The sequence below is a fragment of the Lutra lutra genome, chromosome 7 (genome assembly GCF_902655055.1).
Source record: "Lutra lutra chromosome 7, mLutLut1.2, whole genome shotgun sequence".
Taxonomy (NCBI): Eukaryota; Metazoa; Chordata; class Mammalia; order Carnivora; family Mustelidae; genus Lutra; species Lutra lutra.
The window spans coordinates 70605955-70621276 of NC_062284.1; the positions used below are offsets into that span (position 1 = coordinate 70605955).

The following is a 15322-nucleotide window of genomic DNA, read 5'->3' on the forward strand; positions in this document are numbered from 1 at the left end:
CTTGGTTTTCTGCTACTGAAACCATGTTGGGATTGCATTTTCCTACTCCCTTGAAGCAGGTGTGACCATGTGATCTGCCTTGGTCAGTAAAAGGTGAGCAGAAGTGAAGTGTGTTTTGGATGGAAGCTTTAGAGCAGCGAAATATGCCCACTTCTTTGCAGCGGGCAGAGCTAGTAGTTACTTTGACAACTTGCATGACCGCTGTGTTGGACTTGTTGCATTAGCAAGACTTAAAACTTCTCTTGTAAGTCAGTAGATGTTGGGGGGGTTATTTGTTAACTCTACAATTTTCTAACCTATCCTGACTGCTGCAGAAGTTTATGTTTTCATCTGGTTGGAATCCTCATATGGCCAAAGATACTTGAAGAAGGAGGCTGCCCACATGTCTCCTGTTTATATATATGCACCAGTGTTTCCTTAACATGAGTTAGGAGAGGAGTCTTAGAAATGAGGGCTTGGGCAGGAGAAAGATAAGAGAGGGGATGAAGGGTTATTATAATTATTTAAAAATTTCTAGCCATAAATATATAGAGAGGATTGTGTTTGTTTAATGTTTAATATACAGCAGTTTGAATCCCATATCCCCCAATCTGGGCATACCACCGTAATAAGTGCTTGGAAACAAATGACCAGTGAAGTAAAAGACTTGTACGGGGCTTTCATAGATGATAGACTGAGAATTGGAAGGGTCCTTAAAGATTTTTTGACCAATTTATCTCATCTGTGGAGTTCTTTATATTCTAATACAGATACCCTAGAAGAAATAGCAACTAGAGATGAGCATCAAAATGAACATAATGGCTTTTTAAGATTTTATTTATTTGTCAGAAAGAGAGAGAGCACAAGCAGGCAGAGTAGCAGGCAGAGGGAGAAGTGGGCTCCCTGCTGAGCAAGGAGCCCGATGCTCATCCTGGGATCACTACCTGAGTTGAAGGCAGCCACTTAGCTGACTGAGCCACCCAGGCATCCCACATACTGGCTTTTTAAACAGTCAAAGGCAAATGCAAGTCCCTAATGTTAACGTGTATTTAGGCAAAGGTTCAGACAATTTAAGAACAGAAGTTGGGAGTGGAAGAGTTTTTTGGGGAGTAGAAGAGTTTTTGGATACTTTGTTAGAAGCCAAGCAATCCTTTCTTTGACTTCCTAAGTTTGTTCTATTGCACACACTGGTTACTAGTAGCAGGCAAGGCCTTGTTAGACTTTGGTGTTTGAGTTTCAAGGTCCCTCCTCTCACTCCAGATGACTAAGATCATTCATTGACATTGTTTACACCATGAGCCTCCTTGAGGTCCATATCCTGAGAAGGATCTCTGATAACTATAAGGGCTACCTTATATCAGGAACAAGGGCATTGTCAAGAATGCATCTGAACACGCAGTTAAACTGTAGCCTTTGGCCTTCTCTGCCCTAGAAATTTAGTAACTTCGGTGAGAGCTTGAGATACGATCTTAGGGAAGGATGAATTTGCTATAACAACACCTCTCTGTGCCAGGGTTAAGAGATAGTGCTATGTGAATTTAAGTAGAGCTCAACCTTGCCCTTCTCTCCAAAAGCAACTGGATTTTGGCTGAGTAGATGTGAGGCTGGCTGGATTCCATTTGACTCAAGTTACTCACTTGACCTGGGAGAAGAGCAAAATAGGCAAGAGCCATTGAGGAGGGGGGAGGTGGAGAGCTGTCGGTGCATGTGATCAGGCCCTATGACCCATGTCAACATTTAACCTGATAAGCGGCCGGGTGGAAGATGAAAGAGAAAACCAGGTAAGTAAGGTTTATGTTTAAGGCTCTCACCTCAAACTTGATTTGCACATCCAGACTCCTTTTCTGATATGCGGCCAAGTAGTTCTTAGATAAGAAGGGAAGGAAAACCCAGTTTCTTCAGAATGGAGAAACGGCGCGAAGTTACTGTCTTCTTTCTTTTGCATTTTATAACTTTACTGAATATACTTAGACTTGACTCAGAGTACCTGCATTTCTCTTGGCTTGAAGGTAGGCTCAGTGACAGAAAGCAGGTGGTGATTAAGGAAAGAAAGTAGTGCTTGAGGAGACCAGTGTGGCTAATGCAGTTTCAGGGAACTGCCTTATAAACGTAGGAAGCCCAGACTGTGCTACATAGAAAACTTTTACTTCCATTTTAGAGTGGAAAGAAAGCCAAAGGGGAAAACATAAAGCCAACTTTATTAGTTTTTAAAGATTTATTTATTGAGGACTTTAAGATTTATTTGTTGAGGTGGCTCATTTAGTTAAGCAACTGCCTTCCGCTCAGGTCATGATCCCAGAGTTCCAGGATAAAGTCCTGTGTTGGGCTCCCCGCTTGATGGGGGTCTGCTTCTCCCTCTGACCTTCTCCCCTCTCATGCTCTCTCTCACTGTCTCTCAAATAAATAAATAAAATCTTTAAAAAAAAAAAAAAGAGATTTCTTTATTGAGAGAAGATGCACTAGAGAAAGAGAGAGAGACGAGGGAGGGAGGGGCAGAGGGAGAGGGAAAGAGAATCCCAAGTAGACTCCCCACTGTGCAGAGTGTGTCTCAGGGCTGAATCCCAGGACCCTGAGATCATAACCTCTGCCGATATCAAGAGTTGGGCACTTAACCGACTGAGCCCCCCAGGCACCCAAGCCAACTTTATTTTTATAAATCATTCCCTATAATTCATTTTTTCCACCCCATTGTTAAAAGCAAAACATTGGCCCAGCTAATTAAAATTTAAGTAAGGATCCCTCTGCAAGCAACACAGTATCAGCACTGAGGTTTGGAGGCAGAGAAACTGGATGCTGGGAAGGGTTATTTTAAGTTACTGTCTCATCTTAGTTACTGTTTTCCTCCCTTGAAGTGTGTGGAAGTGCAAAAGGAATATGGAGCCCCAGATCTTTCTTTGAACTTGTTTTAATGAAGTTAAATGTCAAAGATAATAGAGAAAGTGGTGGAAATGGGACATTTCTAGGTTGCTGATTCAAATGGAGTGTGCTTGACCAGTAATCTGCTGGTCCAGTTGAGTTGTATCTGCATACTTGAGTCTGGCCCAAGAATTCCATGATGGATGTGGGAAGTGGAAGGTAGTTGGACACCTCACAATCCAGTATCAGGGTGATAAGGAGGATCTTCATGGTCACTAAGCCTTTTTATGGCTTCCAGAGGCATATATTCTGATCTCCCTAATTAGGTCAAATCCCCCAGTGTGCAGGCTCTCAGCATCCTGTACCATTCTTTAGTACCACTTGTCCCTTTTGCCTCCCCCCCTTTTCTTCTTATTAGTTTATTATTGTTTATCCCCAGCCATATTGTAAACCCCATGAGGCAGGGCACAAGTCTGTTTTTACTTACCATTTTATTCCCAGTACCTAGTGTATTAACAGATATATAACATTGTTAGCAACTACTTGCTGAATGGAGCATGACTGAATTGGAAACATTCACTGGATCCACTTCATCATACACCAGTGTAACATTGCCTTCAACTTACTGCTTAAGGTGGGCTTATTTTCCAAGCTCCTGGATGAAAACATGCTCCAGTAGCTTTTGGTCTAATGGTTATTGAAGGATTTTGAAGAATGGTGCAGAGCAGTGAGGCATACCATTGGGCAAGCACTGCTATTGGTCTGCTCCACCCCCCACCCCCAACTTTTTATTGGCATAATTCTGACCTAGAGTTAAAGTTGGGTGATTAATATTCCTTTATTTCTTAGAATGGTCTTGTATTTCTGAAAAGTCTGTTCAAGTCTTTCAATATAGTCATCACCTGAATCTTTAATGAGGACTCTGCAGTTCTCAGCCTAGGCACAAGTTCCTGCCTTCCCCAAGGTGGATTTTTACCTACCCTACCCCTGTTGAGTGCTGACCAGTCACAGAGATTTCTGAAAAAGTATTGTCATCCTTGTAGTTTTTGGTCTGTGATTCTTCTTGGTTTCACTGTAATTTAAAGAGAGCAGATGTGGGTGGAAGTCTTGAGTAGAGCTCTCATTCTCTTACCTCTCTCCAGTAATCTGGCTGCAGTTCCGTAATAGTGCTAATAGTCATATAATAGTGGTGTCCTTTTTAGCAAAGCTAAATTATTTGTGCTTGACTATGATTGCTCCACTAGTGAACTAGAAGCTTAAGAGAGTACTTAGAGATTTTAATGTTCTTATGTCAAGTCTGTAGAACTGATTTTAAAATGTACATTTATCAAAAACCTAAAAGTTGAGGTTTAAGGGATTGGCCACGGAAGGGCAAGAACAGAAAAGAGAGAAAGTATGCATGCACGTGCATGTTTGTATGAACAAACATCTGTTTCAGGTGGAGACTAGAAATGTAAGATCCCAGAAATACTGGAGACTTTAAAAAATACTGTTTTTAAAGGGACATTTGGTAGGCAACTAGAAACATCAAGGTGTATACAAATAGAAGAATTGGGAAGGGGAGGCAGTATTCATTAAAGTCCTTTAAAAGTCTGAAATATTTTTTTTAAAAGATTTTATTTATTTATTTGACAGACAGAGATCACAGGTAGGCAGAGAGGCAGGCAGAGAGGGGGGGAAGCAGTCTCCCTGCTGAACAGAGACCCCGATGCGGGGCTCGATCTCAGGAAGCTTAACCCACTGAGCCACCTAGGTGCCCCTGAAATATTTTTTAATTCAAAAGTTTATTTGCAAAATTTAACTTTTAAATGTTTTATACAGACTGACAAAGTAGAGAATTCTTAGGAGTCCTCTTGTTTTTTTTTTTCCTTGAGAAGCAGACAAAAACTCGCAAACAGAAGAAACTGTCTGTTAGAGTAAAACAAAGAAAGCTGTTATGCTGTTAATGTCCTTTACAATGTTAAGCAGATACAAGAAGTGCTCATATTTATTAAAAGAACTCAACAATAGTAAATATCAATTTTTATTAAATAAAGCTGTAGCCAGGCCGAGTGGGTGGCTCATTTGGTTAAGTGTCTGACTTTTGATTTCAGCTCTCGTCATGATCTCAGGGTCCTGAGATTTAGCTCCACGCCTGACGTTAGGGGAGTCTGCTTGGGGTTCTCTCCTTCTGCCCCTCCCCACTTTCTCTCTTGTGGCGCCTGCATGTGCACTTTCTCTCTCTCATAAATCTTTTTAAAAAGCTGTTGCCTTAAGGATTTTGTATCTACTTAGTCTCTGAGTTACCAGTATCATCTGTTTCTCTGTCACATAGTTGTAATGGATGTGGATTTCTTGAAGTTGGAGATTTGCTCAGATTGTAGCAAGTAGCTGTTACCTTGTATTTTTCAGATTCTTGTATTTCCACATGTGAGTTATGTGGGAATATGTAGCAGGAAGGAAGTAAAGGCAGATTCCTTGTTGTATAAAAGCTTCACCCTTGTGAAAACAGCTGATGAGTTTGAGAGTCCTAGCAGTTCTCTTAAGCCAAACCTGAAGGTGATTGAAAGTTGTCACATAATTCAAGTTCAGAGTGGGCTGCTTTATTTCATGTCTTGGTACAGTTTCTCATTGCCTTTAAATGATTAACCCTTTGAATAAATGAATATTGCACCTGTCCCACTTCCAATTTCTTCAGACCCAATCAGAATATAACACTATCTATATACCTATACCAGTTTTTAGATTAAAAAACCAGCAACAAGAAGCCTTTCCATTTAAGGTTTAGGCTGTATTATTTGCTTATGGGCATGTACACTTAAATGAGTACTATGTTGACTACCTAGTTATTTCTTAGACATGAGGCACATACTCACCCTCTGGCTTTCATGTGCTAGCCCATCTGTCCATAGCAGTTACTCCCACATCGCACCCCTGAGACTTTAGAGCTTTGCTCCCAGTACCACTTTACTAGAGGCATTCCCTAACCACTCTCCTGAGCTCTTTCTCTTTTATTTTTTTACATCACTTATTGCCATCTGATACCTGTTTTGCTTATTTGTCAGCCTGTCTTCTCACACTATGATTTGATCTCTTCATATACATAACTCTGAGCCCTATGAGATTCTAATAATTTGTCATACTTCCACAATTTTTTCTTTAAATAACACATTAGGGGCGCCTGGGTGGCTCAGTGGGTTAAGCCTCTGCTTTCGGCTCAGGTTATGGTCTTGGGATCCTGGGATCCAGCCTGTGCTGGGCTCCCTGCTCGGTGGGGAACCTGCTTCCCCCCCTCCTCTCTCTGCCTGCATTTCTGCCTACTTGTGATAGCTCTGTCAAATAAATAAATAAAATCTTTAAAAAAAAAATACACACATTAAAGGGGCGCCCGGGTGGCTCAGTTGGTTAGGCAACTGCCTTTGGCTCAGGTCATGATCCCAGAGTCTCAGGATTGAGTCCTGCATTGGGCTCTCAGCTCCACGGGGAGTCTGCTTCTCCCTCTGACCTTCTCCCCTCTCATGCTCTCTCTCACTCACACTCCCTCAAATGGATAAATAAAATCTTAAAAAAAAAAAAAAAAAGAAAGAACACATTAAAGATGTAGTTGGAGCATACTGTGTAATCCCACCCTTATGGTAATTGCTTCCCTCATTCCTCAAAGCAATGATTATCATGAATTTGGTACTTAACAGCCAAATATGTTTTTAATACTTTTGCCACATTTATATATGTACTCATAAAATAATATCATACATGCTTATAAACCTGAAGTAAGTGGTTTCAGCATGTGCATTTTTTTCCTTTTTTTTTTTTTTTAAGATTTTGTTTATTTGACAGGGAAAGACAGCGAGAGAGTGAACGAACACAAGCTGGGGGAGTGGGAGAGAGAGAAGCAGGCTTCCCAGAGGAGCGGGGAATAGGGAGACCAATGTGGGGCTTGATCCCAGGACCCTGGGGTCATGACCTGAGCCAAAAGCAGCTGCTTAATGACTGAGCCGCCCAGGTGCCCCAGCATATACATTTCTATCTGCAGTTTGCCTTTTAAATTTATTGTATGGTGATTTCAACCATCTCTGTTCATTTTTACTATTATGTAATAGTGCACTCTAGAAATAAAATTCATTTATCCTCAAATTGTTGAAAGCTTAGGCTTTTTTTTTTTTAATATTTTGCCATTACAAAAAAAGTGGGCATTTGTATGTTCATTTACAAGTATTTCTCTAGACAGTGTTTTTTGGAGGAAAAATAGCCAAGTCATAGGTATGCTACTTATTTATGCATTTATTTATTCCAAATTGCTCTTTGCCATTCTTTTACTAATTTAAACTCACCAGTATTGTATGAAAGTTCTTGTTTTTCCACATTCCTCCTCAGACTTGATAGTAACAGACTCTTAAAAATGTTTTTTCTAATCTGAAATGTATCTTCTTGAGGTGATCTGATTTTTCTGATTATCGATGAAGCCAGACACCTTTTCATTGGTTTATTCACTGTTTGAGTTCACTCTATTGTAAATTGAAGAGCATACGCTGTAAGTTTCTTATTTGTACTGATTTTTGTTCACTGTTTACTGGTGTAGTTAATAAGTAAACATGTTCTTTAAGGAAGTAACACATTGCAGTCTTATTATATGTGTGTGTATATATATATATATATATTTTTTTTTTTTAAGAGAAATGGTAGTAATGTAGTACTGCTCAAATTCTAAAGAGTTCTGTAAAAATACTGTGAACCTTCCTTGCTTTGCTCTTTGGCCTTTAAGAAATGATACAACCCACTGACCATAAATACAAAGAATCTAATGTGGTGGGATCTAGAGTTTGAGCCTGGTTGGTACATGTGAATTTCTTACAGCATGGATAGCTATTTTTGATTGAGGGTCATCTTTCCATTTAGTAACTATAAATAAATAAGTTCTGTACCAGTAGTCATTTATAGCTAACTGCCCAATTTGTGTCATTTTACAAAGTTGAAGAATATTTAGTATTTCCTGGTGGTGACTCTTTTCCTTTTTTTCTCATCCTCCAGGTTTTATCAGAGTAAGATGGACGGTAGCTTTGATTGTGATTGTGGTGAGCTGGAGCCACCTGATCACTAACAAAAGACATCTTCTGTTAACCAACAGCCGCCAGGGCTTCCTGTTGAAATAAACAGCAACAAAGGAAGAAAAGAGGCAAAACGGAAATAGTGCTTACCAGCACCTTAGAATGATGCTGCTCAGGACCAGTCCAACACTGAATGTATCTGCACTGTGAGGAGAATGTTCATAGAAGCCTGTTGTGTGCATATTTATTCACATTTTTGTTAAATGTTAAATCGTTTAGCACAGTAAATCTGAGTGCATAGTATGTCATTTCATTCCGTTTGAGTTTCTTGAGTGTTTTCTTTAAATGTCTGCAGAGTTGCTGCCCCTTTCTTGAACTATGAGTACTGCAATCTTTTTAATTCTCAGTATGAATAGAGCTTTTTGAGCTTTAAATCTAAGGGGAACTCAACGGGCCTGGTTGGCATATGCAATGAACATCAAGAAATCATCTTGTTGTGGAAGCAAAATTATTTTTCTTTTCCTTTTTTGAAAGATCTTTCCTTTTGATGTCAGTTTTCTTCCTTGTTTACACAAGTTCAACAATTCGAAAGGAAAAGGCAATAGTAAAGGTTTCAAAATGGCAGAGAAATTTGAAAGTCTCATGAACATTCATGGTTTTGATCTGGGCTCTAGGTATATGGACTTAAAACCATTGGGTTGTGGAGGCAATGGCTTGGTTTTTTCTGCTGTAGACAATGACTGTGACAAAAGAGTAGCCATCAAGAAAATTGTCCTTACTGATCCCCAGAGTGTCAAACATGCTCTACGTGAAATCAAAATTATTAGAAGACTTGACCATGATAACATTGTGAAAGTGTTTGAAATTCTTGGTCCTAGTGGAAGCCAGTTAACAGACGATGTAGGCTCTCTTACCGAACTGAACAGTGTCTACATTGTTCAGGAGTACATGGAGACAGACTTGGCTAATGTGCTGGAGCAGGGCCCTTTACTGGAAGAGCATGCCAGGCTTTTCATGTATCAGCTGCTACGTGGGCTCAAATATATTCACTCTGCAAACGTACTGCACAGAGATCTCAAACCAGCTAATCTTTTCATTAATACTGAAGACTTGGTGCTGAAGATAGGTGACTTTGGTCTTGCACGGATCATGGATCCCCATTATTCCCATAAGGTACGTGGAAAGCTAGGTGAGACAGACCTTTAAACTAATGGACATCATCAGGAAGGACTAGGTACTTGTATCTTCATAGTATATTGTGACAGGTTTTTATCGTTAATTGTATTGAACTTTATGTAGTATCGTTTTTTTCTGATACAGATCTACTTTCATTCAGAATGTCCATATGTTTATAAAAGGAAGTTGGAGTGTGATCCTAATTACTTACAAATACCTAAAACTGTATGGTTATTTATTATAATTAAAACTGTCCCTTATTTAAAAGTGGAATATATTCTTATGTGTTTAGGGCAGAATTGTGGTCCTGTCTGAAGGTAAGAGAAGTTTCTGTTTCAACTTCTAGGTCTTTTGTCCCTTTGAGTCTCTACTATTCTTTTAGGCCTTGTTTAGGCAAATTTAATTTTGTTTAGTATCGAAATTTGCATAAAGATAAAATGGAAGTAAGAATAGCTAAAAAGGGGGCGGCGCCTGGGTGGCTTAGTGGGTTAAAGCCTCTGCCTTCAGCTCCGGTCATGATCTCAGGGTCCTGGGATCAAGCTGCAGCTGCATTGGGCTCCCTGCTCGGTGGGGAGCCTGCTTCCTCCTCTCTATCTCTCTGTCTGCCTCTCTGCCTACTTGTGATCTCTGTCAGATATATAAATAAAATCTTAAAAAAAAAAAAGAATAGCTAAAAGGATTCATAGTAACTGTACTTTAGGTAACAATTTGCCTTCTTAGAAGAAGTTAATATTTTCTGAGCTGAACCTCAGTCTCTTAGTTTTCAAATGAAATTGTCTGTGGGACCCTGATGTTTATAATATTAAAGTGGAGCTCCTTTGGTTATAAAGAACCTCTGGGAACTCCCTGCTAGCTTGGCTTCCCATAGCATACATCTAAACAAGCAGACCTTCTCATTCACATGTATCATCTCGTATTAAGCATAATTTATTTTTTAAGAACTTGAATGTAGAAATTTAGTATTTAAAATGAAATGGATGACCACATTTTTTTTTTAAGATTTTATTTATATGACAGAGATCACAAGTAGGCAGAGAGGCAGGCAGAGAGAGAGGGAGAGGGGAAAGCAGGCTCCCTGCTGAGCAGGGAGTCCTATGAGGGGCTTGATCCCAGGACCCTGAGAACAAGGCAGAGGCTTTAACCCACTGAACCACCCAGGTGCCCCTCACCACATCTTTTTATGAAGAATGGTGGATAGAACACTGAACTGAGAGTTAAACTATCTAAAATTGAGTTCCATTTCTACATCCAAATAAGGTATATGACCTTAGGCAGATTCCTTCATCTATCTACTTCTAGATATCTACATCTAATCTACCCCTCTAGATTAGAGTTGATATCTACCTTCATAATTTTTCAGGGTTGTTTTAAGGATGAAGTAAGGTCATATATGTATAACTACTTTTGTTAAATGCTTTATAAATGTGAAGTAATAAAACTGATTAGGAATGGGATACATGGTAGAGCCAGGTCCACTAGGTTGTCAGGAGATTGGCAGTGTTTTATACTTTACCTGTCTTTACCTGTCCTTCATTGATTTAAAGCATCCCAGCTCCTTAAGTAACTTAAGACTTGAGTGAAAAATAGCTCCTCTTCTGAAACATGTTTGGAATTTGTGACATAGAATCAGCACTAAATTCTTATGGTATATTTTGGTCAGCAGACTTCATGTGAATACCTTCTTATAGATGATCAGTCCCAGGGGTAGTTTAACCTCCATACAGCCTGAAAAGTACAAGAGCCTTGAAAATAGACATAGAAATCGACAGTATTGTTTTAGGATTTCACAGTACTTTTTTTTTTTTTTTTTTTTAAAGATCAGGGATTCTTTAATGAATCAAGTTTTATGAACTGTTCTTCAGCTAAAGTAAAAAATTAAAGTATGTTCTTTTTTCCTTTCCAGGGTCATCTTTCTGAAGGATTGGTTACTAAATGGTACAGGTCTCCACGTCTTTTACTTTCTCCTAATAATTATACTAAAGCCATTGATATGTGGGCTGCAGGCTGCATCTTTGCTGAAATGCTGACTGGTAAAACCCTCTTTGCAGGTTAGAAATTTTAAAATATATGGAAAAAAATTACCTCAAAGGAATAATTTTGCATATATCTGTGAAGCAAGATATATATGATTTAACACAATTTACTATAGTCTGTGATACTGAAATGAAAAGATAAATGGTGTTTTTAATATTTAAAAAATTTTAAAAACTTACTAATATATTCAGTGATTGTTCACTCAAATTTAGTCAGTTCTAGTGCTCTTTTATAATTCTTATTTCTTAAACATAATTTTATATTTTGTGGATTCACAATGCTCATTGGTAATCTGTTAAATGATACCTGAGTTGCATAATCCTGTCAGTATTTGTCACCCTAGTGAAAATTTTTAGCTGTCATTGAAAATGTAATGATTCTTCATCCCCTGTCATCTATGTTGCCTGAACTGCCATATCCTGTTGTCTCACTGCTGTGATCTTACAGAAACAACCAAACAATTTTTTGCTGAGTTTGGTGCTATGAGGGAGTCCACAGAAGTGTAAGAGAGAGGATTTAGTCAAAATGGGAAGGGATGAATAACCCATGAATGAAAAAATATCAGGTGTTATAAAACATAGTATGAGTTTGTATAAAATTATTTAGTATAGATTATAGGAGCTATAAACTTAAGAGTGTTCATCATTGATGTCTAGAACAAAAGGCATAAAGAAGTCAAAAGATTTTCCGCTACTTAGGAATAGTGAAGAATTTTGGTGGGAGGAAGAGAGAAAAAAAAATGGTATTATATAAATGAGGGTATGAGCCTGAATCAGTGAGAAAAGTTTGATTAAAAAAATCATGTATGTGCATAAATTAGTGAGAAAAGTTGGATGAAAGGAAGGTGTCAAATAATGAACACATTTATGACTAGTTTAAAATAGGGCCAGAATACTTAGAAAGTAGACAGAGGAATTTCCATTTGGAAAACTAGGAAATAGTAAGGTACTGAAAATTTTTTTAGTTAGAGAAGAGACGATGGTAATTTAGGTCTTTTTCTCTCTTTTGACATTACTGTTTTTTAGAGTGGCCCTCCCACCACTTACATCAAAACACAGTGGCTTAAACAACAAACATTGATTATCTGGAAGTTCGAATGAGTCAGGAATTGGGAGGTGGGTGGGTCTAGTCAAGATGTTGGTTGGCTTTACTAGGGCAGAAAGAACCACTTCTAGATAGATTTTTTTTTCTTTTTAAAGATTTTATTTATTTCTTTGAGAAAGTGAGCAAGCACAAGCAGGGGCAGAGGGAGAAGCAGGCTCCCCATCAAGCCAGGAGCCATGTGCGGGGGTGGATCCCAGGACTCTGAGATCATGACCTGAGCCGAAGGCAGATGCTTAATGACTGAACCACCCAGGTGCCTACCCCCACCCCTTTTTTTTCATTTCTAGATAGTTTACTCACGGGACTTTTAGCAGGCGACCTCAGTTTATCACCATGCAGGCTTCTCTGTAAGATTGCTTGAGTGCCTTCATGATAATTTAATGAATAATGAATATGGGCTTCCCCCATAGCACTCTCCAAAAGAGAGCAAGGAGAAAGCTTTTGTATCTTTAAAAAAAAAAATCCTATCAGTATGTAATTCACAGGCCAGACAGTTCACCCATTTAAAGTATACAGTTGAGTCTTTTTTAGTATTTTCACAGGATTGTAGAACCATCTAATTTTAGGACAAATTTTTGTCGTCTCTCTCCCTTGCCCCGAGAAGGTACCCTGTAACCATTAGTAGTCACTTCCCATTTCCCCCTTCTAGCTCCTGGCAACCACTAATTGCTTTATGTTGCTATAGATTTGTTCTGGACATTTCATATAAATAAATCATATAACTTGTGGCTTTATGACTGGCATCTTTCACTTAGCATAGTACTTCAGAGGTTCATCCATATTATAACATGTATCAATTAGTTGTCTTTTTATGGCCAGATAATTCTACTCTGTGCGTATGTCATACTTTGTTTACCTATTCATCAGTTTATGGAAATTTGGATTTTTGTTCTTTTTAATGATGCTACTGTGTACATTAGTGTACAGTTTTTGTGTGGATGTATGTTTTCCATTCTCTTGGGTGTATATACACTTAAGAGTGGAATTACTGTGTCATAGATAACTCTGTTTAACTTTTTGAAGAAATGCCAGACCATTTTCCAAAGTAGTCATAACACTTTACATTCCCACCATCACTGTATGAGCGTTCCAATTTCTCCACATTCTCACCAACAATTATTTAAAGTGTAGTCTGTCTTATAGTTGTCTTTTTGAATATGAAGTAGTATCTCATGGTGGTTTGGTTTTGCATTTTTCTAATGACTGATAATACTGAGCATTGGCAATTTTTCTTTTTTGAAGAAATACTTAATCAGATCTGTTGCCTATTTTTATTTTTTTTCCATTGCCTATTTTTAAATTGAGTTGTTTATATTTTTTAATTGAGGTAAGAGTTCTTTACATATTATGGATACAAATCACCTACAGATATATGATTTGAATGTATTTTTTCCCATTCTGTGGGTTATCTTTTCACTTTCTTGTTGGTGTCTTTTGAAGCACAAAAGATTTTAATTCTCATGAAATCCAATGACCCCTAAGAACTTTATCGTTTTAGCTTTTAAATTAGGTCTGTGATCCATTTTGAGGTAGTTTTTGTGTGTGAGGTAGGGCTCCAATGTTATTCTTTCACATGTGGATATCCAGTTATGCCGGCACCATTTGTTGAAAAGATTATTCTTTCTCCATTGAATTGTTTTGACCTTAAATGCAAAATACCTTTTTGTGACCTAGACTGAAAAGTGACACTGTCATTTCAGCTTTATTTTATACAGAAGTGAGTCACCTAAGTATACCTCACATTCAGGGGGAAGGGAATTGAATTCCACTTTTTTTTTTTTTTTTAAGATTTTATTTATTTATTTGACAGAAATCACAAGTAGGCAGAGAGACGGGCAGAGAGAGAGGAGGTAGCAGGTTCTGTGCTGAGCAGAGAGCCCGATGCGGGGCTAGATACCAGGACCTTGAGATTATGACCTGAGCCGAAGGCAGAGGCTTTAACCAACTGAGCCACCGAGGCACCCCTGAATTCCACTTTTTGAAGGGAATAGGGCCAAAGAATTTGTGGACTTTTTTTTAAAGTAGGGTCCACACCCCGCTTGGGACTTGAACTCACGACCCTGAGATCGAGTCACATGCTCTACCAATTGAGTCAGTCAGGCACCACACATTTATTTTATTTTTATTTGTTTAAGGAGGTTCCTTGCCCAGTGCCTGACGTGAGGCTTAAACTCATGATCCTGAGACATTTAATTTAAAAAAAGGGGGAGGTTATTTATTTATTTATTTGAAAGAAAGCGAGAATACAAGCAGAGGGAAGAGGCGGAGGCAGAAGTAGGCTCCCCGTGGAGCAAGGAGCCCCATGCGGGACTCGATCCCAGGACCCTGGGTTCTTGACTTGAGCCAAAGACAGACGCTTAACTGATTGAGCCACCCAGGCATCCCTGGGTGGACATAATTTTAATGCTACCACAATAATGAATATTTTATCAGGAAAACTAATTTGTTTAAAATTGTTAGATCATGCTCTAAGTTATTTGAAATGGGGTCAAAACTTAGTGCTGTTCTAATTATATAATAGGTACTTAATGTATTTTTAAATGTTCATTCAGCATATTTAGAATTGTTCAAGTATAGCACTAAAAATAATTGGATTAAGAAACATCTAAATAACATAATTTTGATCTTAAACCCATGTAAACTTCTAACAGTTAATGGGAATTGTTTCGGAAATGATTTGAAAGATCCAGTTTTAGTTTACTGCTTTCTTGTAAAGGGAGATTTGTGAACCATTCAGTAAAAGCAGCATGATGGTGATCTGTTTATTAGGTGCAGGTTCCAAATGCACAAACAGCGCAATAAAAGGCACGGACTGAGATGTCTAATAGTGTCTCAAATTTAACCTATCCAAAATTGAACTCCTGATATTTCTCCCTCGTATTTTCTTTTTCTGCTGTCTTCTTCATCTTAGTAAACCAGATCCCCTTTTTAGTTGCTGAGTCAGAAATCTTGGTTTCATCCTACACTTCTGTCAGTACAGATTCTATGGGCTCTTCCTTTGAAATATGAATAGAATCTAACTGCTTGTTATTATCTCTCTCACTACCCGCCTCCCCACAGTTCAGTCAACCATTATGTTTCTCCTGGTCCATTGCAGGATTTAACTGCTTTTTCTGCTTTAATATTTGCTGTCTGTAGCCTAGTTACCA

General features: G+C 38.5%; 1 protein-coding gene across 4 annotated transcripts in view; it reads left to right on the forward strand.

Annotated features, from left to right (window-relative positions):
- The window catches only part of MAPK6 (mitogen-activated protein kinase 6), a 39333-nt gene that overhangs the window by 13251 nt on the left and 10760 nt on the right, over positions 1-15322 (forward strand). For 3 of the 4 annotated variants that reach the window (XM_047737344.1, XM_047737345.1, XM_047737346.1), the window contains exons 2-3: positions 7843-9032; positions 10939-11083. In XM_047737344.1, coding sequence (XP_047593300.1) covers positions 8478-9032; positions 10939-11083 — 700 coding nt within the window. In that variant the 5' untranslated portion in view covers positions 7843-8477. Of the gene's footprint in view, positions 1-1613; positions 1761-7842; positions 9033-10938; positions 11084-15322 lie in introns of those variants that run through there. The other variant, XM_047737347.1, reaches the window with a different exon arrangement.